Source organism: Dermacentor variabilis, chromosome 1, assembly GCF_050947875.1.
Source record: "Dermacentor variabilis isolate Ectoservices chromosome 1, ASM5094787v1, whole genome shotgun sequence".
Taxonomy (NCBI): Eukaryota; Metazoa; Arthropoda; class Arachnida; order Ixodida; family Ixodidae; genus Dermacentor; species Dermacentor variabilis.
This window is the reverse complement of record NC_134568.1, coordinates 159,321,886-159,347,733: the sequence shown is the minus strand read 5'-3', so window position 1 is coordinate 159,347,733 and position 25,848 is coordinate 159,321,886. Positions and strand designations below refer to the sequence as shown.

General features: G+C 47.3%; 1 protein-coding gene across 1 annotated transcript in view; it reads right to left on the bottom strand.

Annotated features, from left to right (window-relative positions):
- The window catches only part of LOC142587432 (MARVEL domain-containing protein 1-like), a 124,762-nt gene extending 99,691 nt beyond the window's left edge, over nt 1-25,071 (bottom strand). Inside the window, exons 1-2 of the mRNA XM_075698449.1 lie at nt 24,924-25,071; nt 7,892-8,087 (exon numbers count right to left, since the gene is read on the bottom strand). Coding sequence (XP_075554564.1) covers nt 7,892-8,080 — 189 coding nt within the window. The 5' untranslated portion in view covers nt 8,081-8,087; nt 24,924-25,071. The remainder of the gene's footprint in view (nt 1-7,891; nt 8,088-24,923) is intronic.
- Nucleotides 25,072-25,848: the final 777 nt, after the last annotated feature.

The following is a 25,848-nucleotide window of genomic DNA, read 5'->3' as shown; positions in this document are numbered from 1 at the left end:
CTTTCTTGTAATCCAGTGCATTAATTCATAACACAAACACGACCACATGTCATGCCTTTCTTTAATATGCGTCTTACCGCTCCCTTTCCGTTCCAGACAACTTGCCAGTATCTAGCATCAACAAGTTCATAGACCAAACCGTCCTGACATTAGCCGGGCAGTGGACGCGGGCGAGCGTCTCAGTGCGCGTTTTCTTCTACTCACCGAACATCGCGCAGTCCCGGCGCCGTACGGCGCCGTAGCAGAAATCTTCCTCGCGTGTGTGCTTGGTGCATACGCGAGCTGTATATGGCTGTCTGCCGGCTCAAAGTTTCGCCAGCCAAGCTTCACGCAGCTCCTTGCCGTGCGGCTACGTGTGAATAAGGCTGACACAGGGCTCTGTTGCGTACGTCCGGCACTGCGGCACCAAGCATTAACCTACCATGCTGCACGCCTCCAAAGGCAGCCACTACCTATTATAGTAGTTTCAGATGTTGTCAAGCAGACACCCAAGGCGGTAAAGCCGCACCACTTAATCAGAACCGCGGCGCAAGTGGGACTTTAAACTTTCGTTTTCGGCTCGCTTCGGCGCTTCCGAAGCAGCCGACGCGGCTGCTGTGTCTACGTGATCCCTCATGCCACGTCACGTCGACGGTGGCGCCAGCTTTTCCAGTGGTGGAGCTCGAGGCCAATACCGAAGCTATTCATGAAAATTTTCACCTATACACTCTAAGAAAAAAGGACTAAAAGGGGTAGGGAGGTTAGTCCTTTAGGGGACTAACTGACATGGAATGAACTGTTATTCCCCATGCGCTTACTCCTTCGAGGACTAACGGTTCCCCTTTTCCGATGCTCCTCAAGGGAGTAACGGTAATTCGTTGCGATGCTCCGCAATGGTGGAATTAATGAAATTAGGCATTTATACCGTAATAAAAAATTACTGAGCTGAAAAAAAGAAACGTGCCCGAAAGCAGGATTCGAACTCAAGTCCTCTCGCTCACAAGACAGGTACTCTAACCACTTCACCACGATGTCTTTTTTTTTTATTACGGGCTTGGCAAAAGAAAGTACAATGTGAATATTACATGTCACCACGGTGGTCGGTTGACAGGATCGGATATTCAGACAGGGTTAAGCATCGGAACGCAAGTGCAGCAATGTAAAAGAGACTCGGCATCTTGTGCATGTTATGCAGTGAGGGTGCAACGTTAAGTGTACTTGCAACCACAAGCGACTGCGAAAAGAAATCAGCCCAAGTATTCTTAGGGTCATTTAAATTGAGGCACTACGTGTAGCGAGCTCAAACCCAAGACGACAGAGAAGGACAATTTCTGTCGCTTAGCGTGCCCCGTTTGAGCTACACATAGCTTCAGTTAAGTTCGTAAACTCGTTGGAACAGAAGGAACTTAGGTACTATTGACCAAAAAAATGTAGCCGTCCATCAATGACTTGCGCGTTTAATGTGTATCGCTCACTTATGTTGTGCGCACGGAGGGCATGGCTCTTCACATTCTAGCTTTTGAGTTTCACGCAATTTTCTCACGAAAAGGCAAGGTGCTGCTTTGCATGTAGTTCAATAGACAGTGCAGGAACTTCGAGCTATTCACGATTTATAGGCAATACACTTTTCGCCGCATCACTCCATGACGCGGACGAAAACAGCGAAGTGCATGGGGAGTAACTGTTGTCGTTCGTCCTCCCGTTGCTCTCTGTTCGACCATGGACTTAACACTTACTCTCCGAAATTTGCACACGGTACGCACATTCAGGCAGTTAGTCCTTTGAGGGACAAAAGCGCCCCTTTTAGGACTAATGGCCGAGTTACCCCCGTTCTACCCGGGATTTTTCTTAGAGTGTAAGGTCCGATTCTGTTAAAATAGAAAAAAGTCGATGAGTAAGCAGAAAAATAAATTCTTTCAAGTGAAAGGACTTTTGCAGTTTCGATTTGAAGAAGTTATTTTGAGCAAAAAGTGGGAATTTTCTTTGAAATTTATTCTTTTGCATTATACGGTTTCTAAGAAGCTCGTGCGGCAAATACAGATTGCGAGCAGCAAGCATTTCCGTTTTTTTTGTCAAATAATGTTGAGTTTTGTTCGCGCGTGCACGTGGTACTGAATACTTCAATCATCAGAAGCCGAACGTGTCGGAAAGGTGCTCGCGCCAAGGCCACGAGCAGGTCTGCACCTTGAACGCCCCCCATGCACATAGCAGCGCAAGCAAAACAACTCGCGCTCGGTTGCACAGCTGCTCCTGGCCTTTGTATAAAGCGGCATTGAAAATACCTCTCTTTCTATTATTTTTCTAATCATCGCAGCAGCAGAAACAATTACGGGAGCGCAGAGGCAAGCGAGAGATTTTCAATCTTTTATTTCTCTTCCTCAACGCCACTCACTCGAACGGGTCACGTACGCAACGCCCACCACGCGGACACACTACGGCTCTGCCCCGTCCTCTCTACAAATTGAAATTCTTTTGTCAGCTTCCCTGCTTTATGCGCGCCAAATTTCATTCTGATGCGCGTATTTTTCTTTCCTTTCTTTTTGCATACAACTCACATTCTTCTGTGAAGCCAGGTGAGTCAGTCGTTATAATGGATACGACCTGTCTAGGCGCGTGCGTATACGCGGCCAGCGCGCATTTTTATTGTCGCCGATGTCCGGACCAACAAAGCCAATCGCAATCACAGCGACATTCAAGCGCACTAATGCGGCATCAGACCACAGCAGGCGTCAAGCTACATGCGAACTTTCTGGCATGTGCTTTGAGGTATACTTTGCAGGAGAAACGATGCAATGGAACTTTTTTTTTGTTTCTTTGTAGCACATTAATAAAAACAACAGTTCACATGTCCCTTTGCGCGCGCATTCTTGCAAACACAAGAATCGAAGCTATATGAAAAAAAAAGAGCGATTGCTGTGGCCTATCAGGCTAAGTGGGGCATACAAAGCGTATTGCAGTCATCCTCTGGCGCAGGCCAGCAGCGTATACAGTCGGATGTCGCGTTAGCGGTGCGCATTTTCAGGGCCGCGACGCGAGTATGAAATCCGGAAATCAAAGAGACAGCCGCGCTATCGAGCGTTCAGACGTCGGCCGTTGCAGTATTACTATATGCTCGTATTCCTTCCCTGCGGGAGGGCTGCGCAATGTACATGTGTATACAATCCAATGTATGTATGTATGTATGTATGTATGTATGTATGTATGTATGTATGTATGTATGTATGTATGTATGTATGTATGTATGTATGTATGTATGTATGTATGTATGTATGTATGTATGTATGTATGTATGTATGTATGTATGTATGTATGTATGTATGTATGTATGTATGTATGTATGTATGTATGTATGTATGTTCGTTTCGTATAGACCCTTTTCAGCGGCTAGGTCGCTCACTAAGAACAGATGGCGCTTGCTCCGCGCCTAGCTATTTGTTGACTCAAGACCCGCCTCTGCGGCGATTCGGTTCCCGGTCGCGGCGCGTGCGTTCCGAGAGGGGTGCAATGCAAAAGCGCCCCTAGCTGTGCCTTATGATAAGCTGTCCCAGATGGTCAAAATGAATCCGGAGCACCAGCACTATACCTCGTCCCCCACAACCCACTGTGCAGTTTGAGGACGCTAGCCCCTCCCCCCCCCCCCTTTATACTGCCACTACAGGTGCGAGTCTTACACTCCGTGTAATATTCTAACATGTTGCTATCGCATTCATTGCTTCGCCCGTATGGCGAAATTGTGATATTTTTTTTAATCTGCTAAATATGCTGCACACGTACATACTGGGCTGCTTCCTACTTAGTGAATTGGCAAATGTGACATCTGTACTAAAAGCTAATCAACTCACACTGTTTTGTGTTGGCAATGTAGGAGCATCGAAAAAAGCTGAACCACTCAATTGATGACTACATGCTTTCTCTGCTTTACTTTAGTTACCGTCCTTCCAGGTTTTGTTCGTCCTTGTTTCTTTGCGTCACAATCCCGGAATAAAATGTCAAACCGTCGTCTGACTCAAAAGAAGGTCTTGCTATGGCAAAACAAGTTTGCGATTATTTTTTCATCGGAGACAAAGTTCTCAGAAAAGTACTATGGCCAGATAGCTCCCGAAATTTAGTAGACACTCGCTCGCGTTTGTAAATATTATTTTTGTGGTCTCCACTATCGCCCAGCGCCATTAATTCGCTAAACTCACTGACACTCACAGTCGCGTATTACATATGAGTGCACTCGTTATTTACATACCTGCTACGTAAGAATGCCAGAAGCTAAACGTTGTGTCAACAGCTACAATGTAGACGAGTGACAAACGCTAAGACGGCTTTTCTGTAAGCTACTACGAAACTTTAAAACATGGATGTTTTAAGCTCAGAGTGCGGCATAAACAAATACGGCGCAATTAGCACATTCGCGAGTTAACTCACAAAAAAGTATGCAGATATCTCACGAAAAATTGATATGGAACCAAAAAACATGGCAGCTTGTGTCTTCCAAGCCACTTGCACTAAATAAAGAAAACAACGACGAGCGAATGACAGCAACCCTAATTTAATACAGCGGCTGAAACCCACCACTGCGTCTGCGAAAACAATTTCTAGCCCTGCCTTTGGTTCGCCCACCGGAATGCTCGCACCATACAGACAAGGCGAACGAGCTCGGAAGGATTGATATGCAAAATTTACGTGTCTTCTAAAGCTCTGGCCAAACTTTTGTGCCGTTTACGCAGCCGTTGTCGGCTACAAACGCCGAATCAGCGGCTTGCTGGGCCGCAGCGGCATCGTGAGCTGCCGTTAAAAACAGAGGCAGCGGATGCCGGCTCAGGCAAGCAATGGACGCGTCACCACGTGATGAAACGTGGCGGCACTCACGGGAGCACCGTAAGAGGGGCCTATAAGCATGACGGGTCAATCATATCAGACACTCCATTCTTCATCTCGTGGTTTCGCAGTAAAAGTCTAGCTTGCGCTCACGGCACAGGTGCATCATACACTTGCATGGTCCTCATGACTGCGTCACTACGACACTGGCTTATTTTTTTTTTTAGGGCACACATTCAACTGTTCTCACCGAGAAAGTCGACGCAACACGAAAAGCGCAGAGCGGGAACGTTTACGGACATTAACGTAGCTTATCCTCCCCCAAGAAAATATGTGAAAAGGCAAAAAAAAAAGAAAGAAGAAAAAGAAGAAGAGAAAACATTAACGAAGTAAAGAAAGAGTATACTACAGTCACAGGGCATGCTCGAGCTTTTTTGCACTTGTGTATCAATTTCCTAGCTTATGACGTCACTTACGCATAAGCGCTTACCAGCGCCGCCGTGCACGCAGCACGTTCGCGACATAGCTCTCTCAGTACACGTCGCAGACGTTACACAGCGGCGCACGGAGTCGCCTATAACGCGCTAGAGGTTGTACGCGTTTCCTGGTGCGAGACGCATGCGGAATATTTTGCAACATGCAGTGACAATCCCCGAGTGCTGCTCGTTGTCGATTCCGCGCCGTCCATGGAACCCGCTAGCACTTCTGTGTTCCCCCATCGCCGGGAAAAGCTTGGCGCCGCGAGAAGTTGTTGTGGAAGGCATGGCGGGCCTTATCTCCTCGCTCTTTCGAGGAAGCTTCACATGCATGACGCGAGTACGCAGCTCGTCCGCCTTGAAACGGAGAGATGAAGCGCGTACAGAAAGCGAGCGGGAAGAAGAACAAACCAGTTTATAAAAGTCGGGCGATTCGCTGCCGCCGCGGGGCACATGTCTCCCGCCGTTATACGCGTACGTAGTTTAATTGCGATGGTCCGCATCTAATTTCACTCCCGCGTGAAGCCACAACTGCGGATAGTATGCCAGATATATCGAACTCGAATTCCACGCGGGCTGGTGGCTTAGACAGGAGCGCGTGCGAAGAAAAGAGCACGAGTCTTTTTCGAGGCTCGCCCCGCTTTCTCTCCGGCAATGTTCCAGTGAAAGAGTGGGCTGTGCATTGAGACACTGGCACGAATATTACTAAAGCTAGCTCTCACTTTAGCGACCATATGACATTTTCTACTGCGCAGGTCTCTTTCAGGCGCTCCTCCTAATCATTCGAATTGATAACATGATTGGCAACCGCAACGTTTACCCGCAGTCTTGTTTCGCTCACATCAACGGCGTCTTCATGGATGAAGTGGAATTGATTCACGCTAATAAGTGAGCTTCATGCACTCTTGAAACATCAGAGAACAACCGCAATGTTTTGTTACAAAATTCCTAAAATGCCCTTCAGGAATTCGAATAAACTTCATTACATGCGCTATAAGCGAACGTTCGTCTATAAAGCCGGGTGGCACGTGTACAGTCTGCACAGTGCGGCACCTCGCTGACCGAATGGTGCGTGATGGGCATGCTATATCGAACTTTTTCGTGGTTCTTTTTTCTCTGTTGGCTTATATATTTATGTAATGTATGATGTAATGTATGATGTATTGTAATTGATGTATTGATGTAACGTCGCGAGCATACGCGCGAAAGGACGGGAGCGCCATTCTGGGGAAATACGCGACGAGAATCGCGCTGGTGCGCAGTGCCGGTAAGCTGAAGAGGTAAGCCATTTCGTTAATATTGTTTTGGCAGGCCATGGATCAAGGTCCATGCCCAAGCACAAATATTTTCATTCAGCGGCGGCGCAGGAACGGACTCGGCAGAACATACAGGTCCTCGCTATACGACTGAACGAAGCATATACGTAGACAGCATGTGTGCCACATGGCGTCACACATCTTTCGTTCCCCTCGGCATATTCACACAGTGCTACGTAAAATGATATTCTATGTTGCAAGGAAAGAGAGGAACAAGATCAGTGGTAAGTAGAACGGAGAGGTCGGCCGGAAGTGCTTGGCCCTGGCCCGTTATTCCACTCCGGGGTAAGGGGACGGGAGCAGACAGGGAAACGAAGAACAGTACTGAAAACGGGAGGGGGGGGGGTGAATATGCTGCGCTCGACCTTAAACAAGTCATGGCTAGAGGTCGTAACCAAGCATTACAACAACAACAACAACAACGATGTCGTGCGAGAGAAGAACACCACTACATCGCATGTCTGTTTTGTCTTTCTGTTCTTTCCTTGAACCCAAAGCCTGGGTGTGTATGACTGAATGCCATTACCATTGCATCTGTGGATCGGAGTCTTATTTTAGAGTCTGCACGAGTCTATAAAAGTGGACCGCACGTGTTGGACTTGCGGTTGGCGTACTTCATTTGATTTCACGTAAAAACCATTACATTTCAAAACGTATAGTTTGAGCTAACTAAAACAGCTCGAAATTGAACAGCTTTGTTGTTGAAAAGGGGCTCTTGGAAGACAGCCATCAGTAAGTGTGTACAATAAAAAGTTTTTCTTCGCACACCCATCGTACAGCGTAACGTCGAGTCCTGCCTTCGCTCGATCATTACAATACAGAACGGCTAGTCGCACACGCCTGTTGCGCAATTTGTATTTCGTAAACTTCCTCCCTCATTCAAACGAGTTTCAAAGTCGCACTGAACTCGAAGCATTGCAAATTCGGTTGGTTTAGAATCAACAAAACGCAATATTTATCTTTAATGAATGTTCAATTTTATATAAGGATTATGCAATGGAAAGATCAGGAATAAGGGCAAGAGTTCTCAATCGCGATAAACTCGGCGAGGCTGAGCTAAATCGGTTTGTAGAAAAAAAAGAAAAGGAAAAAGCATTATCAGTGAAAAGTGTTGGCCGAGGCAACATTCGTCCGGCGAATATTTTCCACTGATATTCGAAACAATTATCAGCTACCATCGTATTGGGAAATGCTAGTTAAGTCAATACGTTACTGAGATAAAGTGTGTTGAAGAAGAAAAATAAATTTTACAAGAAAAGAAGAGCGTTATCAACACGGCTACGAACGAGCACAGGCGGAACGTTGACTTACCACTTGAATCAGCTTTAGGATTCCAGGGACAGTTTTGAAGTAGTACGGGTTGAGCCTAAGTCCTTCTCCCACGGCCACCGGCTCGACTTTCACCGTCGCCGTAACCCTGGCGGAGCGCGAGGTGTTCGTTTCCGTCTTCTGAGCGTTCTGGTTGTTCATCTCGGCGTCGCGGGTCATCTCTTGCAACATCAATACTCTGTAAATGAAAGGCGATGCGCCTCTCGTATATGCACTGGGATATCACGGGGTAGCGCTCGGACTATCACCAACGGAAGCGGAACGACGAGTCACAGACCAGGCCACCTTCCAGCAGCCTAGCAAAAGAACTGCTAAGTACTGCGCAAGTCCGCATGAACAGAAGGCAACAGCGGAAAGCGAAGTCGTAGGTGATCGGGCACGCGCTACCGGCGGGCGGTCAGCACTCCTGGCAGCGGTAGAAGAGTTTCGCCCGGCGTCACGATCTGAGAGGTGAACGTGTAAGAATGCGAGGAGTTGATGTCGCAGCAGCCGCACCTTCCGTCAACAGCACGAGGAAGTGCGCCGGTCCCCAAGGGCTGCGCGTACAATCTGCCGTGGGCCAGAGCAGACGACGCGGCTGCGGCACACCGAGAGGGACACACGCGCGTCGAACCAGAGACTCCGGCTGCTCTGGCGGCGGAGGGAGCGATTCGCCGCGCAGCATCCTCCACACTCTCGCCCTCTGATAACAGCAGCGAACCGGTTTCAATGCACGGGCGACGACTCTACGCGGCCTGCGTACAAAAACTGCCGTAAAGTGTCGCTCGAAAACGCGGGCCCCTCTCTCTGGGTTGCAAAAAAGATGCGGCAGCGGGCGAGGAGCGGTGCGGGAACCGGGCCCAGTCAAGCATAAACAGACTCGTGACAGTGAAACCAACAGACGTAATTAAAAACAAAAACATAGCTCAGGGCAACCAGAAAGAGGCAACAACGCTGCTCGGGAGGATGCCAGACCACGCGCAGAAGCCGCAGAAAGGGGCCGTATAGCAGGTTGTCCAACTGTGCACACGTTGGCGCGGGGAACGGACTTCCATATACACGTGTTTTGACTAACTGACCATGCTTCGCGTCACTTCCCTCCTCGCTCGCCAGTGGGCTTTGCAGAGGATTATTATTTTTCAGCAAGCATGAAGCCTCAACTCTTGACAGTAAGGTAAATTTTGCGGCCAGATCGCAAATCATCTACATTCACATTGTGCATATCGACTCATGGCTTCGCGGTTTCGTCGTTTCTAATGCTTCCACTGGGAGCACGTTTAAACACTTGTAGTTAGCTGTAGTAACCCGAAGCTGATTCGATCTTATTGAACGGCAAGAGAGGTCACTTGTTTTTCCTTTCTTTTTTTTTTTTCGAGTATCACTCAGTCACTGCGCCTGGTTAAGGTACTAGTAGTGCAGTCACCCTGGGTCTCACGTTTGCCTGTAGGGAGAGGGGGCCGATTTATCTCAAAACGGCTTTAGATACAAAAAAAGAAAAAAAGCCTACGTCACTGCATGCTTAGATGCAAATGGCATCCAAACGCGTAACGTGAAAGTACTACATCAGAACACTGCATAGACGTGAATGGCGGCCTCACAGCAATGCAACTGCCGTATACCGTACATATAGTAGTATATATTTTACCAATCTAACTCACCAATGAAATGCGATACCACAATAATGTAAAGTGCACCTAATAATACATCTAAAGTTTCGCACTGCAGGTGGGCACCTCGGCATCAACAAGATGACGGTGTGTTCCTTAACACATGACATGAATTTTAAAGCAAGATAATTTATTGCACGCGCCTTAACGAGATGTTGTAATGAGCACGCCAGAATGGTTTTCGCGCAGCGGCCTTACTGCTCGCAGACATTACTTCTCAAGGCATGACATGATGCGGCGGCGAGTTATGCCAAGCTGGGTATCGAAAGCAGTTCCGCTCACATTCCTTCAAATCCCTATATCTACCGGCAGTGTAGCTACGTTATCAAGAAAAGGAACGGGATGTGGAAGTGCAAGACGTGCGTTAGCACCACGATCGCCATCTGCTACAGCCTTGAGTTGCTTTTAGACAAATACCTATTACGTAGAACTCTCGGTTTCTCCTTCTTTTTGAAATTATGCGTCTTTCTACGGGTTATTTAATATTCCACGAGAGAAATCATTATTACAGCGAAAGCTGTATATGACTAACCTTCCGTAATTTTTTCAGCCTCCGGCAACAGAAACGGACTTAGCGATTTCTAACAAACCCATACACAATGGGTTTCATTGCTTGCTTTGTGTGTGATCACACACGGGTGCAGTGCGACGGCGCAGATGTCAAAATGCGGAACAGAATAGAACGATCACCGTGAAAAATAGCGTGACGGCAAGGTTATCGCACTATATAAGCAGGAGTGGTATCGGCGCTAAAAACAACTGCGTTAATGATGGGGTGGACACGTATAGTTCCTAAACCCGAAGAACAACATGCGTACGAGGAGCGCCGGAGGAAACAGCAACGAGGATGTAAACGGCGCCGGCGCGAAACGACCACCGACGAAGAACGTTCCCACGATGCTGAACGAACAAATGACAACCATTCCACTCTGTGAAGATGGAATGACCGCGAAAGCACTTTGCTTTTCGTTTGAGAGTTTCGACTGTCGTCCAGCTATAGTTGCCGGAATATCTTCACAGAGTGGAATGGTTGTCACTTTTTTTTCCCGCCCCTTGACAGCAGTTTTTTTTTCGTGGGTGAATAATGTTAACGTCGTTAAAAATGTCAGTCAAGTCAAACTATTCCTTCCGTGTCCTTTTTTTTCACTTTGAGCTCTGGGCTAAATCATTTTTTCCATTATATATTTTGGTTTGGTGGCCCTACAGGCTGTAAACTACAGTAGCTACGTGTGTGTACTTAAACTACTCCGTAAATCGCTGACTTGCACAGGTGCGACATGCGATTGAATTATAGTAGTGCAAACATGTTCCACTTATTTTTCGGGAGATTCCACGTGCTTGTGCTTCTGGGCGCGTGTGTGTTTTATGTGTTTTGGGGAGCGTAGACCAGTCCTTTCATTTTACCCGACAGTTGCAACGACCAGCTACTCATAAGAATCCGCTCACGGGCAAGTTGGTACATCTTGGATTGTACGAAGTTTGTGTAGCGCTATAAATACGGAAACAGGAAAGGAACACAGACAAGGACAGGAATCCGGGACATCAACTACTGTGGCCGACCCCGTGACTCTATGGGAAGCATTTTTTAAAAGATTGATTGCTGGGCAATGCTTAACTTTTCGAAAATTGCACTTTACGCACTTAATACCGACAACGGTCTCACACTATATGTTGCGTCTAGTTTTATTCCGCTAGATGAATTTTTTTTTCCTGGCACACTTTTGTAAACCCGTCTAAAATGCGTGGGGTGATTTTTGAAATGATGATTGCAGCGCAGCAGAATTATTTCGCTAATTGCACTCTAGTGGCATACGATCTAGGTCTGCCTCTTTATGTGGGTTCAATTTGGTTTTATTCCAGTAAATGTATTTTTGTTTCCTGGTACGCTTTTGTTCCAGTACCATGCGGCGAAGCAGCACTACAGGGGCAGAAGATTCGTCCGACGTTGAATTGGCGGGAAATGGCTCGTTGATCATGTTAAAACTCATCAACATGAATGTGATGCTATGATGCACATTCACGCCCTGGAATATATGGACAGATGACAATGTCAGATTTTGCAAGAAGCAGCGGACCGAATGGCTGTATGGAGTGGCATCGAAGCATTGAGCCCGGCTGCACGCGCCATTTTTTCTAAAGTTTCGGCACATAGAAAAATGTTTTTTTTTATATTTAGAAAGATGAACATTACGTTCGTGAAACCAATCAGTATTTTCTTAGAATTAATAAAATTGCACAATACAGCTAACTAATGAAACTATAGTCATCAATGATCACTAGTTACTAAAATACTATGCTAAGTTCTCTCGATTTTACACAGCATTAACGTCATGAATAAAAAAATGAAATGTCATAAAACGAGGGATTCAATAGTGAGGCCTGCTGGGAACTGGTATGATGAAGTCAATAGAGATAACGAATCGTTTATTTTACGGGCGCGATGCTGCGTTTGACTCCTGCACGTCGTCATTGGTGTCATTCGCACTGTAATTAAGTGAGCATTTTGGCTTCTATTCTAACGCCGAGGTTAACTTTCATACTGCATTGTGTCAGTTCAATGAGCCAGCTGAAATTAAATGTTTAGACTTTACTTATTAGAGTTTTGCTTAATACTGACTAAACACTTCGCATCACTTGTCACCTCGCGGCCGCCATATGTCTCTGAAGGAACCGTCCTTTTGTTTCAATACAGCTATTAATATTACTAAAAGCCGTCATAGAAACGCCCGGTGTTGACGCACTGGCAGACAGGCAAGATAGTACGCTAAATGCTCCCGAAAACTTCATTTCTGATAGTTTTCCATGCACAGGCGTCTTCCTCAACTGGCGCTGTCACATGACTGTTAGAATGTGAACGAAGTAGCCGAAAAATACTTTCTCAGACGAGATACGTGGATGGCCCCAGTTTATAACTTTAAGGGCCACTGGATAGCACCGACGGTGGCGATTTCCTTCTTAAGATCGCTAATCCTGCGTAAGACCTTGCAGGGGTCGATTTACCATGAAAACAGTTTCTCGGACAGGCCGACGTGGTGATTTGGAGACCAGAGAAGAACGAGACCTCGAGCAAAAATTGAACGTTCCGGTGGTGACTGTCGTATAGGGTTTTTGTGTTCGTTCTTTTGCAGTCTTTGCTGCTTATTAGAAGTGTTTTGGTTAGGGTTAAAACGCTGCTTTAATCCAATAGGAAAGTTAATAATACGTGCTGAAAATACTTTCGTTATTAGAAGGACCCTCTTACGTTGCTAACTGAAAGCTGTTGAAATTCGGGCGGCGTTTCGAAATATCATTTTTAAGAATACTGCCCGTTACGTGAAGTTTAACAAATAGCCGCGAGGACAATGTTCAAATTTCCTGGATATGTCTTGTTGTTTACCTTCATAACAGAACGCTTATTACCGTTTAAGCTTATTCCCCACATTTCCCATCCCACTCTTCACATCTGTAATTACTATTGACTCAAACTTTTCATTCCCAGTTATCATACTTGATTCACCCTTTAAGAAACATTTCTCTTGATATTCATAATGTTGATACTTGTAAATAGTCGAGGACAGTCAAGTGGACATAATCATTAGTGATTATCAGTATTTCCACACTGTCTGCTATATAGTCAGAAAAAGGAACAGTATAATGGCACTTATTCGTAGAAGTGACAATCAGTGAATAAGGACTGTCATTGTCATACTAAACAAAGTGATTCGTGATCGCTAGTGACTCAGCCCTACCATCTCCAAGTTATCAAATTTGAATCTACATATTTATGACTTTTCATTTGATATCTATAACGCTATGTTGTTTAAAAGTATGAGCATATCAAACTGAACGTATCATTAGCGATCACCAATGACTCGGCAGCATCAATTACCAATGGCAACTAAAAATACTCATTTAATGACTGCATGATTGATACAGATGACGACGTGCACGGATGAAGCGTAACACTGCGATACTAGACGAAGTGATTCGTGATCGCTAGTGACTCAATACCACTATCTCCTAGTCGTAATTCAATGACTGTTTATGTGACTTTTCAGTTGATATCTATGGCGCCATACTGTAGAAAACACGATAACGTCCAACCAGGCGTATCACTAGGGATGACTAATCAATGGGCGTTGTCAGTTAGCATCGGCAACAAAAGAAATGCTTATGTAATCACTTTTTGATTAATATCAATGATTACGTGCACGAATGAAGGCTACCATTGTCATGCTAAACAAAGCTACTTAAGATCGCTACTTATTCAACCTTACCATTTCTCAGTCATTATAAACGAATCATCGTTTGTATGACTTTCATTTGATATCCATGACGCTAAGCTATATGAAAGTGCAAGAACAAAGAACTGAGCCCATCAATAGTGATCACTAGTTACTGGGCGTAATCAATCAGCAGTGGTAACCAAAGGAATACTTATTTAATGTCTTCTTTTTGATTGCTATCAATGATGACTTGCATGAATGAAAGTTTCCATTGTACCAGCAAAATAAATGATTCATTTCACTCTGACTTAATCGTACCAGTTCCCAGTAAGCATAGTTGAATCATTAGTTTCATGATATTTCGTTTGATATTCATGACATTCTGTTGTGTAAAACATAGAGAATATAGCATAGTATGTTAGTAGCTAGTGATCACTAGTGGCTATAGTTCAATAAGCTAGATATAAGGTGTAGTTGCCTAGGTAATTGCTCATTATTTCACAGTGTGATTACTGGTTGGCTTTCATGTCGACATGCTCGATTGGAGGCTACAGACGGCCTAGAAGAAAAAGATATTTCAATTCACTAGTGACCAAAGCCTACCAGGGCCTAGTGATCATTGAATCACTAAGATGTTTCAGTTGAGAGACACAATGATGTCGGGCGTGAGTCATTCCCTCTGTTAAAATCCCATGCTAACATTTTCTCGTAATTGTTTACTCGAATTGACATCTGTGAGCCGCTATCGCCAAAAGGAAAAAGGAACTCCAAACGTTGTCGTTAGTCTCATGGGAGGAAATCTACTGGTCTTCGAACTTGCACTTCTTTTTTAACAAAAGGTTTAAACTCCAAACATTTTCACAATAATTTGCTTAACTCGGAACATGAAGGTTCTGGAAGGACGTTCTGCTTGGATTAACGTCACTGGCGCTGGGTTTAAATCAGCAAGTGTTTGGATTAATTTGAGCGGGAAAACCTGTAGTTTGCAATAGAAACCTAATGCCGCTGCAAAGTCTCCCTCAATAGTGAATGCTTCGCAGAGTTGCGCAAAAGTCTGCCATTTTGTTTCAAGCATTGCGGTGAAGACACTCCTATTACTACTACTAACAAAAACACCTAGATGCTGCTAATGACAGCGGTTAAGGGGAAAGAAAAAAATTCACGGGGCTGCAACATTCATATTGGGACGGATTACCAGCGAAGCTGGTTAGGCTCCATACACGAGCTGCATACATTATGAAACCATAAATTATTCCCGCTGTCGCTGGTTGTATTGGCGTTTCTGCTGTTGACGCCTCGCCACTTGTTCCTCTGGCGTGAGCGCGCTGCGCCGTTTCGCCATCTCCGGTTCCTCGCAGCGCCCTAACGCGTGCAGTCCAGTTTTATATACATATCATGCATGACGTCATACTACAGCAGCGCCACCACACTACGCCGCTACAAGCGCCGCCGCGGTCACCGCACCACCTATGCATCTGGCGCAACCGCTGCTGTAACCGCACCGGCACCTCCGACGCGCGTGACGTCATAACCACAGAAGCGCAGGCCACATGCGCAGGCGCCGTCGTCACACTCTTTCCCCTTCTCCTATTACCCGTCTCCATTGCTGCAGCGCGACAGCCTCTACTCGTTTCCACTCCTGTCCACGCGCCGTGTCCCCGATACGGACGTAAGCCGCCCAGGGTACCCCTCTGGGAACGCATGCGGGGTATGCATATGGGGGCTAGAGGTAAACAGCTTCGCTGTAAAAGGCACTCCTAGCAAGCGCAGGAACGACGCCAGTTTCTTGCGCGGGGGAAGAAATCGCCTCGCGCCATGACGCAGTAGGCGCTTCAAGCAATGACAACACAGGCTGCAGCATGCGGCCGGCCGAATTACGGGTGGTGAGGGTCCAACTCGGACGTGGAGGGGGAACAAGCCGTATCGCTTCTGTCAACTGCCTTTTCTTTAATGTCACACGCTCTGTGTATTCCGTGTGAATGCTTAATTCTCAATGCGAAAACTTCTAAAGTGAATAGCTTTATTAGACTCTTACCCATCGTGGTTGGTGGTGTATTTCACTCTTATAGCTTTATCACATTTGGTGAAGAATCGGTGGAAGTTAATGAGCAGATGTTACGTGGCATCAGTTGCGATTATGATCTATGCTAAATTTGCGTTCATCTAATACATCTAATACAGTTAATACATCTAATAAAATGTCAAAGCTATAGCTGTCGCTTTGTGTATTTTATGAGTGTATGGTTATGCGGTTGCTTCTCTGAAGGTTAGCGAAACCCAATGGGGGCTGCCGTTGCAATGCGAGGGCTATTGAATACGACGGAGGTTGGCGCGGGATATTTAAATGAAGGCTAATTTTAAAGCGATAGCTGTGCACTATGACGTTGCCAAACTCGGCGTATTTTAACATTGGATTCTGGACGCTATAATACCGAAGGTTTACTTCAGAGATTCATATGGCATGTAGAAGTGCGGTGGGTTTTAAAGCGATATCCCTGTCGCGCGGCCCATATACGCCATAACTGTTGTGGACAACAACCGTCTGTCTGCACGGCCAACACCACCTAGATAGCGCAAGGCCTCTTTACTCCGATCCATGACGTCACGATACCTGGCCCGAAATTTTCATTGACAAGGCTGGCGTGATGAAAACGATCAAAATCAAAATCACTGTTGCCTACTCGGGAGCACCCTCATTAGATTCTATGGCAGTCGGGCCAGGTAACATGACTTCATGGATTGGAATGAAAAGGTCTTGCGCTATCAAGATGGTGTTGGCACGGCGCGGCGTAAAAAGCTTTCCCGGTTACCGTGCGATTGGTGCAGCCCCGGTGCGCGGCATCCCATCATGCTCAGAGATGATGCAGATAAGTTATTGCGTGGTGATGAGGGTGAGCGCATATACTGATCCAGTACACACGAAAAAGTGGGACCGCTGCTACGGCCGAAGCTGTCAAAAGTGTTTAGTAAGCATGCGCTAGCACTACTGCTGCCACGGTCGGAACGCGCCTTTGCCAATACCGATGGCACAAGAGCGGAAGCAAGCGGTATGCCGGCGTTGCTTCAGCCAGGTTGGCTTCTCTGTATCGAGAAGAACGATTGATATCAGTTGTCAACGGCGTGATGACGCTCAGCCAACGGCGGTGCGGGTGGAGCGAGAAAAAAAAAAAAGACTGCGATAGCTTATGCAGGGACACTATCCCTCAGCATACGTAAGCGCAAGCCCGGAGTCCACTCTAGTTCGCCTAGGAGGTTTGAGATTTGGTATACGGTAAATGAAAAAATAAAAAAAATTCACCATCGATTACGATACTCCCTAATGCAGAGAGAGAGAGATAGCAAAGAGAGGAAAGGCAGGGACGTCAACCAGACGAGCGTCCGGTTTGCTACCCTACACTGGGGGAAGGGAAAGGGGAACAGAAAGAGGAAAGCGGGATAGAGAGAACACTGTGCATGCAGCAAAGTGCTTGGAAATCAGTCAAGTGAAAGCAAGTGCTCTGTCGATACGTTAGGCTGCCGCCAATCTTGGTGGTTCATAGCTGGTGATGCACGTTGAAGTTACCAGTGCAGACCAAGGATCCGGTGGGCGTCAGCAGTACGTTGCAGTGCGTGGCAGTATATTTTTAAGCTAAACCCCAGCCGTTCTGACTTCAGTGCGAATATAATGGTGCGGGTGAGCCATGATGCTTACTCAAGAGTTGCAAGTACTGAATTGAGAGCATCCAGCACTTGCATTGCACTTCGTGCTGACGGATTGTGCAGGTTATTTAAGAGCATTCGAAGGGTATTCATCAGAGACCGGAGCATCGTAACGACTTGCCGGTCTTCTTCGCGCAATTTGTCCGGAACCAGCGCTGTTCGCTCTACAGCCGTGCGCAGCTGTATCACTTCGCGTGGCTCCGGCTGTGGCATCAGCTGCGGCATCGCCTCCGGTTGCGGCATCGGCTGCGGTATCGCCTCCGGCTGTGGCATCGGCTGTACCGCCAACTTTGGCATCGGCTGCGGCATCAGCTGTGGCTTCGGTTGTGACTTCCGCTGTTGTTCTGGCTTTGGCTGTTGCTTTAGTAGTGAGGACCAACTTGTATTGTTCTCCCCCATGGCCTTGTCTGATTTAGATTAAATGCCCCAGGCCTAGAGGGCAGAGGAGGAGGTGTTGTCGGATGGGGCGTACTCTTCATAGAGGTATCAGCGTTCTTTGAAGTCCGGCGGCGTCGGGAGCATCGCTTTCTAACGGCCGCAACAGCTTCCCGGCGAGACGAATGATCTCTCGCCATCTGCTTCAAGATCGCCTTTTCCTTCTTCATTTTGGGGCAGTCCTTCGAGGAAGCATCATGGGACCCAAGACAATTGGTGCATTTGAGGACCGTGGCTGCACAAGAGTCTGCAGCGTGGGGCTCGCTGCAGCGTGAGCAAACTCTCGTGTTCTCGCACTCACGTGTCCCAGCCTCATACAATTGCGGCATTGCAGTGACCTTGGGATGAATGGTCGCACAGGGTGTCTAAAGTGGCCCACCTTGATGTTGTTAGGAATGGCCTGCCGAGGTGGCAACATGCAAGTTTTCTCAGCCAGCTGCAGCTTCGAGCGTTGCGAGCTACCCCAAAGAGACCCATGGAAGCCTATCACAATTGCTGCGGTGACTCATTTCGTAGGGACCTCGAGGTGCCGCTTCAACACCCCCTCGGCGCCGTTGTGACTAAACGCGATCGGCGGACCAACTATTGTTACTGAACCCGCCACCACCGATATGGTCCCTCTGCAGCAAGAAGAGCTTCCCTAACAAAAGGGTTCGTTGCGGTACGTGGGCCCTAGGATTCGTCACGGTCTGCTGACAATCGTGGCGACTACAGGACGCAAGACAATGGACAATCGGCGGCCACGCTGCGGGGGTCAGCTCGGGGAACCAACGCGCCTTTCAAGACGTAAGCCCCGAGTTCTGCGAAGCCCGTCTCACCCCGGAGGGGGCAGTGAAACCTGTGCGGAATGTGTGTGTGTAAACCCCCTAGCCCCTTCCCTCAAAGGCGGGCCGGCCACGAGGACTTTCTACGTTGTCTGGTCGAACGTTTTTCCCTCACCTAGGGATCTAGGGTGCTCCTTAGCTGTGTGCTCGTCAATGTGCTCGTGCTCGTCGTCGTGCTCGGTGCTCGTGTTCGTGCTCGTGAGCTGTGTGCTCGTTTGCTGTATGTTTCGTCTTGCGTGCTCCATTTGGGAGCCACGCTATACTGTCGAATGTCTCTTGATCTAATGTAAATATCTGTAAATAAATCCTGCTCGCCTAGTCCTGCCCCACCCCCTCCAAGTTCCTCCTTACGACCTACAACCCTTACATCTGGATGCCAGCGGTGGGATCGACCTCTTCAACTCTTACAACTGGTGGCAGCGGCGAGATCGTCCGACAACTCCTACAACGTGCGAAGGGAGAGTTTCACCTTTGAATATAATTTTCACACAGGGGGATGTGCCGAGGCGATACACATGTGTTATGGCGACGCCATCAACGGCAGGCTTCACTAGAATCGGCAAGTCGGCGCTCGAGATTGAGACGTCCACGTCGTAGATGACACCAGTAGTTGAACCACTGTTGTGGGGGATGTACGAGCGGAGCTTAACGCCACCTAGTTCTGTAACTGTAGTCAAATTTCTCAGCGCAGTCTAATGTGTGACGTCGGTAGCCAACACATTTTTACGTGTGTTGACTCTAAAGTCTGCTATCTTATTTGGCGTCACCGCTTCAAGTTGCACCGATACGGACTGCCTGTTGAGTCGCCTCAGGTTGTCGGTAGCGAGTTCTGGTACAAACAGAATCGTACTGAGTGCGGTATTCGGAGTTGGTCCTACCGTTGGCGTGCTCGAAGACATGGATGCCCTGGTGGTGTGTCTTCGTTTCGCCTTGCGGCTCCGCACAAGCTCGAAGGCGTCATCGGAGAAGTCCGCACTGCTGAGCGAGTAGACGCTGGTGTTATCGCCGTCGGTGTCGCTCTGGAGGCTGGTCCGCTTCCTAGACGCAGCCGTCGCTGAATTCGCCATTACCGGGAGATGCACGGGGACGTCAACTTGCATCCGCGCCACGAACCATGCCGACTCTCCAGAGATGTACGCAGAAATAAGGAAAAAAAAACAGCTGAGCTAGAGAAATAGCGTTCTGGCTCGCAGACACTTCATCTTCCTCATATGCAAATTTTGAGCGCAGCTGTATACCTGTTTTCATTTCGCGATATATTGGCTGGCGCAGACAATCTGTCTCGTGCTGCACGTTGCGAACGGAGCGAAGTGTGGCTCGACTTCTTCACTAATCTGGAGATCGCGAGACGCAGGGCGTGCTTGACACGTGGGCGCGATTCACAGCAGCCGCCCCGCCGGCAGTCCTCCCAGACGACGCGCGCTGCCCTGGCGCCATCTCGTAGCCATCGTCGCTACACTATGATTTTCTTCTCACGCTTTCGCCATACCCTCTCCTCCTCGCGTCTTTCATCCTCCACTGCACTTCACATTCGCTTTTTTATCCTTCTGCCGCGCTCGTTCGCTCGGTTTTGCCGACGCCGACGCTTGCCGCAGGAACGGGCGCCTAAGAGCTGCGCTTTCAAAAGCATAGTCACAATAATTAAGCCACATAATGTCGATTTCACTGTCAACCTGCATCAAATTGAGAGCCATGTCACATATTGAACATATGAAAACTTTTGTATAAACACAAAGGAACATTCGCATCTAGAGTTTCTTAGCGTTCACTACAACGTAAAGATACACGTGCATGTAGTTTGTTCTCTTTTAAAAAAAGAACCGTTCGTAAGAGTCTGCTATGAACCCCCGAGCTCATACAACGGAGCAGGCCATATAGCCGCTGAGCCAACGAGATGAATTTGGTCGTGTACCTCAGCCTATATTCCGTTTTATTACGGTTTCACCAATGCTTAGCTACGAAGCGAGGGTGCGCCACAGCGTGGCGTGTACATAAGGAAATAAATTACTTCGGACGTCTTCCTTGGATGTGAGCTTGCGAAAAGAACGGAAATATTCCAGGTTCAAACTAATGTGCCTTACTTGACACCCTTCAGTGAAGAAAGTCTTTGAACATTAACCAAACACAGATAAATTCCGGCCTTTACTACCATCGCTCACCAAACCCTCAGAAAAGGTACTCGACTTGTGCACGTTACCTATGCAAAAAGAAAAAAAAAAGAAATCTGTCCGTGGCAAGTGAACATGACGGGGAAGTCGACCGAGATTAAGGCGTCAAGTCCTGCGTCTGCATATCGTGAAACACGCGCCCACCACCATTTTGCAAGCTGGGATTATTCTTTAAAAATCAGCTTTTCACATTAGAAGCACTGCAGCAAGAAAACGACGTTCTCTCTGCAGTGCTTGTAATGTGAAAAGCTGGTTTTTAAAGAATAATCCGATCAAGCCGCACAACAATCGGACAAAAGAGTTGGACGAAGCATGGGATGGAGAGGGAGCACGTCGCTTGCTCAATATTCTGCACTCGTCTTCTCGAAGCGCGACAGAACCTCTTGTACGCCCAATCGCAACAAAACTGCTCATTCACAATTAACCAGCCGGCCGCTCGTTATACGTGCGGGGATTATCAGATCTGCGATTCCCGATTCGCGCTCGGCGGTGAAAGCTGTTGCGTTATCCTGCTATATTTTTATGCGTATTCTGTTTTCGTTCAGTACACTGCATGCGTCATCGCGTGAATGTTGAATGTGGAAGGTCTGTACGCCACGTGGTGTAAAAGCGGTGAACTAGAGTCGATGTCCGGAAGTGCTGGGATAGAACGACATGGGGCTGGCGCTGTTCATATGACAGCGCCAGTCAATGCCGTTTCTGCGTTCCTTTTCTGTCTTCGTTTTTATTGCGCTGCACAAATTTTGCACAATTCAAGAGCTATTCATAGCGACGTATTTGCAATTTATTAGTTTTGTTTTTAAAGAGCCTTTCTTCAAATTTATCAGATGCACGCACGAAAATGATGGATGTTCACGTTATCAGCTAAAGAAAATTTGCCGCCCCTAAATGCGAATGTCGGATATAAAATTAGATTTCAACTGCGACGTTTCCAACGCACAACAAGCCCCAATGGCAGAAAATCACATCACTTGCACAAACTGTGCACAAAAGTAGTAGGACAGTATGCGATTTTGCCGCCTCAGTGTAGAAAGACAGTGAATAGGGATATCCCGTGAGGTCGACCGAGCAGAAACTTATGCAGGTTCGCTTTAAGTTGGAAGAAGGAACTGTTCACATTGAAGACAATAGCTGCGCTATTTTGAGGAAGGCGATGATGTCGTGTAATAAGACATGTTTCTGGAACGCAAATCGTCAACAGACGGAGCGTGACAGGTAATAAGAATAATATGGGGGAGAAGACAAACACGCACAACGTTTTATGATAGATGAGTACAGGCCTACGTGACGTTTCGCAACGCTCAAGGTGTCGGCATAGGGAAGTTTTTATTGCGCCGCAAGCAGAGCTAAGAATGCGTTTGCGTCGATTTATTTGCGCATGTTAATGACTAGGCGCAATTCCTCAAGTGAGAAATGTCACCTTTTGAACTGGAAGAAGATCCAAAAACGATCTAACGAAAAAAAAAAAGAAAGAACAGAGGGAAAAAAAGGAAAAAGCAGTAAGGAAAACGAACTCTTGGACCATTCACTGCTGCAACCCAGAAACAATGTGGTGCCTAAGTCTATTACCAATTTTCTGTAAAAATATGTCATGGAACTTGCGTCACCACTTGCGTACGTTTCACCATTTGAATCGCCACCTTTTCTCGCCATAGTTTACGTGCTCTAAGTAAGCGCGGAGTGCTCTGATAATGCTGATTGGGAGGGTAGATTTTGCATTCAACCTACTTGTTATCGACTAACTTAATATGGCACGCGCCCTTTCATTACGACGTCAAACAATCATGAATTTCTTTTTTTCTGACGTAACTTTGGTTGGTTGGTTGGTTCTGTTCGCTAGAGGCGGTGTTATCCTGCCTGTTTAGACGGGAAATTGCGTCACCTGTGCGTCTCTTCTGATGTTCAGAAACGTGTTGCCACGTGTCCAGAAGTTCGGTGTCACGTAGATACGCAAGTAGATGGCACAAGACCTCCTAACGCGCCCATCCTCGGTCCTTCGAAAAAAAAAATATGTGTTGCACACACGCGTTTGGAAAGCCTCCTGTTTGCAAGTTGGCAAGCACAGCCTTCCTTTCGACAGTGAAGCGACGGCAGGGCCAAATGACCGTTCTCAAAGATGAACACCACTACTTATAAAATCAAAACGTCGCGCAGGAAAGGCGAAAGAATCGTGCAACCCTTTTTTCCAAAAGTTCAGAATTAAGCACTTCACGCGCTGCCGGTGCGTTCGCATGGTCGCGTAGACTGGGACCCTGCCGGGCAATCTGGGTGCTCCATAGCTCTAGTTAAACTTAGAACGACTGGACTATATAATTTTTCCAGTGGATCTCCTGGTTAGGTGGTCCTATAGGTCGTCAACTAAAGTAGCTACGCGTGTCTACATGGATGGATGGATGGATGGAATAACTTTAATGAAAGGTCCTGTGAGCTACGGGACGCAAGGTCCCATAGAGCGGGCTACTCCCACGTTGGGACCGGGAGTTGTAACTCCCTGGCCGCATCGTGGGCTCGCTGGACGGCCTAGAGCTGCTCCGCCAGGTCCGTGCTGCGTAATGCTTCTTGTAGCCTGGCGGAGTCTTGATCCTTGTTTGCGTGGGTCCGACCACACGGCCAGAGCAAGTGATGTACGTCTAGTGTGCTATGGCAATTTTCGCAATATGATGTTTTGTATAGGTCAGGCATGTAGTGATGTAGTCTGTTCTGCGTGGGGTACGTGTTTGTTTGAAGCATTCTGAACGTGAGGGCTTGAGGCCTGGTGAGCTTATTGTGAGGTGTGCTGTATATTCTGCGGTTTAGATAAAAGTGCTTTGTTATCTCTTTATATGTGGAGGGAGGGTCCCGATTATCGCTGGGATGGTCACGACCAGAATAGGTGGCGTCGCGGAGAGTTAGGTCTCGCGCGCTCCTGTGAGCCATCTCATTGAGATTGCGAGAAGCGTCCTCGATATCTCCGAGGTGTGCCGGGAACTGGCTGATGGTGTGATGCTGCAGCGGTGCGGATCTATTGATTATTTGTAGTGCTTGGCTTGCAAACGCTCTCACAGTCAAGACCCACAAGTCCGAGACAGTAGAACAGGTCGCTACCGCACTCGCGCTCACAGACCCGACCACCACCCACGTCTACAGCGATTCACGCTCGGCCGTCAAAGCCTTTCAGAGAGGAGCATAACCTACTTACAAATTGTTAACTTGTATAGGTGCGACATAAGATTGCAATATAGCAGTACAAACATATTCCACATATTCAGCGGCATGTTCAGAAGTTCTTTCTGTCTTTAGTATTCCATGTCACAAGCGAGCTGCATGCAGGAGCCCAGACACAGAGGGCGGCTGTGACAAGACCCTGGAACTCGCACGGTGACTTCGAAACCAAAAACTTTACATTCGGGTTCTATATAGGAGCGAGTGGAATGGCTGCTCTTCAGTTGTCGTGCTATAAGCGAAACCTAGTAGCAGCACCAGGAAGTATTTTCTTCTCGTGGCTCTCATTACTAGACAAAAGCAATATTGCGTGACTGGCCGAAGCCACGCCTTTAGCAAGCACACTAAGCCGCCTCCGTGCTGTCACTTGAAACACTTCCTCGCCGCGGTGGATGACTTTCCGTTGTAGTAACGCTCCCACCAAACTCTCGCAGCGGCAGAGGGAATAGAAGCAATTTTGAGAACGGAATGCCACACAGTCAGCGGCATCGTGATGCCCACTGAATGAGTGCAACAGCGATATGCCCCCACATTCAGCACATGAGAAAAAAGAAGGGTGCACCTGAATTTTACCTGGTGATGCGCAAGAATTCTAGTAGACATGCGCACCGCTTAGGGGACATTGGACACAGCGTCAGGGTGAAGACGCATCACCTTACGTCATATCATGCGCACGGCTTGTGCTGCAGTAGTCTCTCTGAGAAACGCCAACAACATTAGCGAATTTAAATAACACATTTCTTTTAATTATTGTTCTCTGATGTAAGCCTCTGCTCGGTATACTGTCGGAGACCGTTGGTGCCACTAGCCGGTACGTAGGCTATTCGGCTACTCACCAGTTGCAGCGGTGTCCTCTGTGCAGAGGACTCGCCGGTTCATAGCCGAGGCGATAGACCAGCGAGAGTGAACGTGTAGTTCGCTTATGGAAATAGAACCTGAACATATGGTGAGGCCCCGCCGGGCCGAGCGAGCCAACGCAGCTGCAGTGAGACGCGCAGCTCGTGAAGCTTGTTCTTCGGAAACGCCCGACCTGCTTTACGCGCCACAGCTGCGTCAAGATGAGTGCCACTGTGTGTTCGGGGGAAAACGGTTACTTGCCGCGCTCTGACGACCGATGCAGGAATGAAAGACGAAAGAATTAGCAGACATATCTAATTTTGTTTGACCTGTGGACAGAGTTCCCTGTTTTATTAGCATCTTCAGCACGGTTTTGGCGAACGTTGTTTTTTTATTACACTTCAGTTTGTTTTTAACTGACTGAGGAGTGCACAATTGAAGCTCACGATAATGATGAATCAGGTTTCGATAGGGCAGAAGCAATTTCGGTCATAATACGCCATACATTTAAGGGTTGATAATATAATATAATTTCGTCAGGGTTAAGGAGGTGAAGAAAAAAAGATTTTGATTGACGGGAGAACGAATGAGAAAAGTCAGGACTGTGATGGAGGGTAGTATGTGCCAAAAAGTAATCCCTGAAGGCATCAGCTATCTCATTCGGCGATGTTATGACCGCACCATTTATAGATAGTGATGTAATCGGGTAATGTGAATCAGCATACAAATACAAATACCTTTATTTCAACATCAGGGATGTTAGGGGTGCGCCCAAAAAGCCTATGACTGGCTTGACAGAGGGGCGCACCCCCGTACATAAAAACCGGCAGCAACAGAACACGGGCAGAACAATAAAAAAAAAGACTACAGTGCATAGGTAAACATCATATTCAATAAAAAATTTGTGAACATCCTCTTGCAATA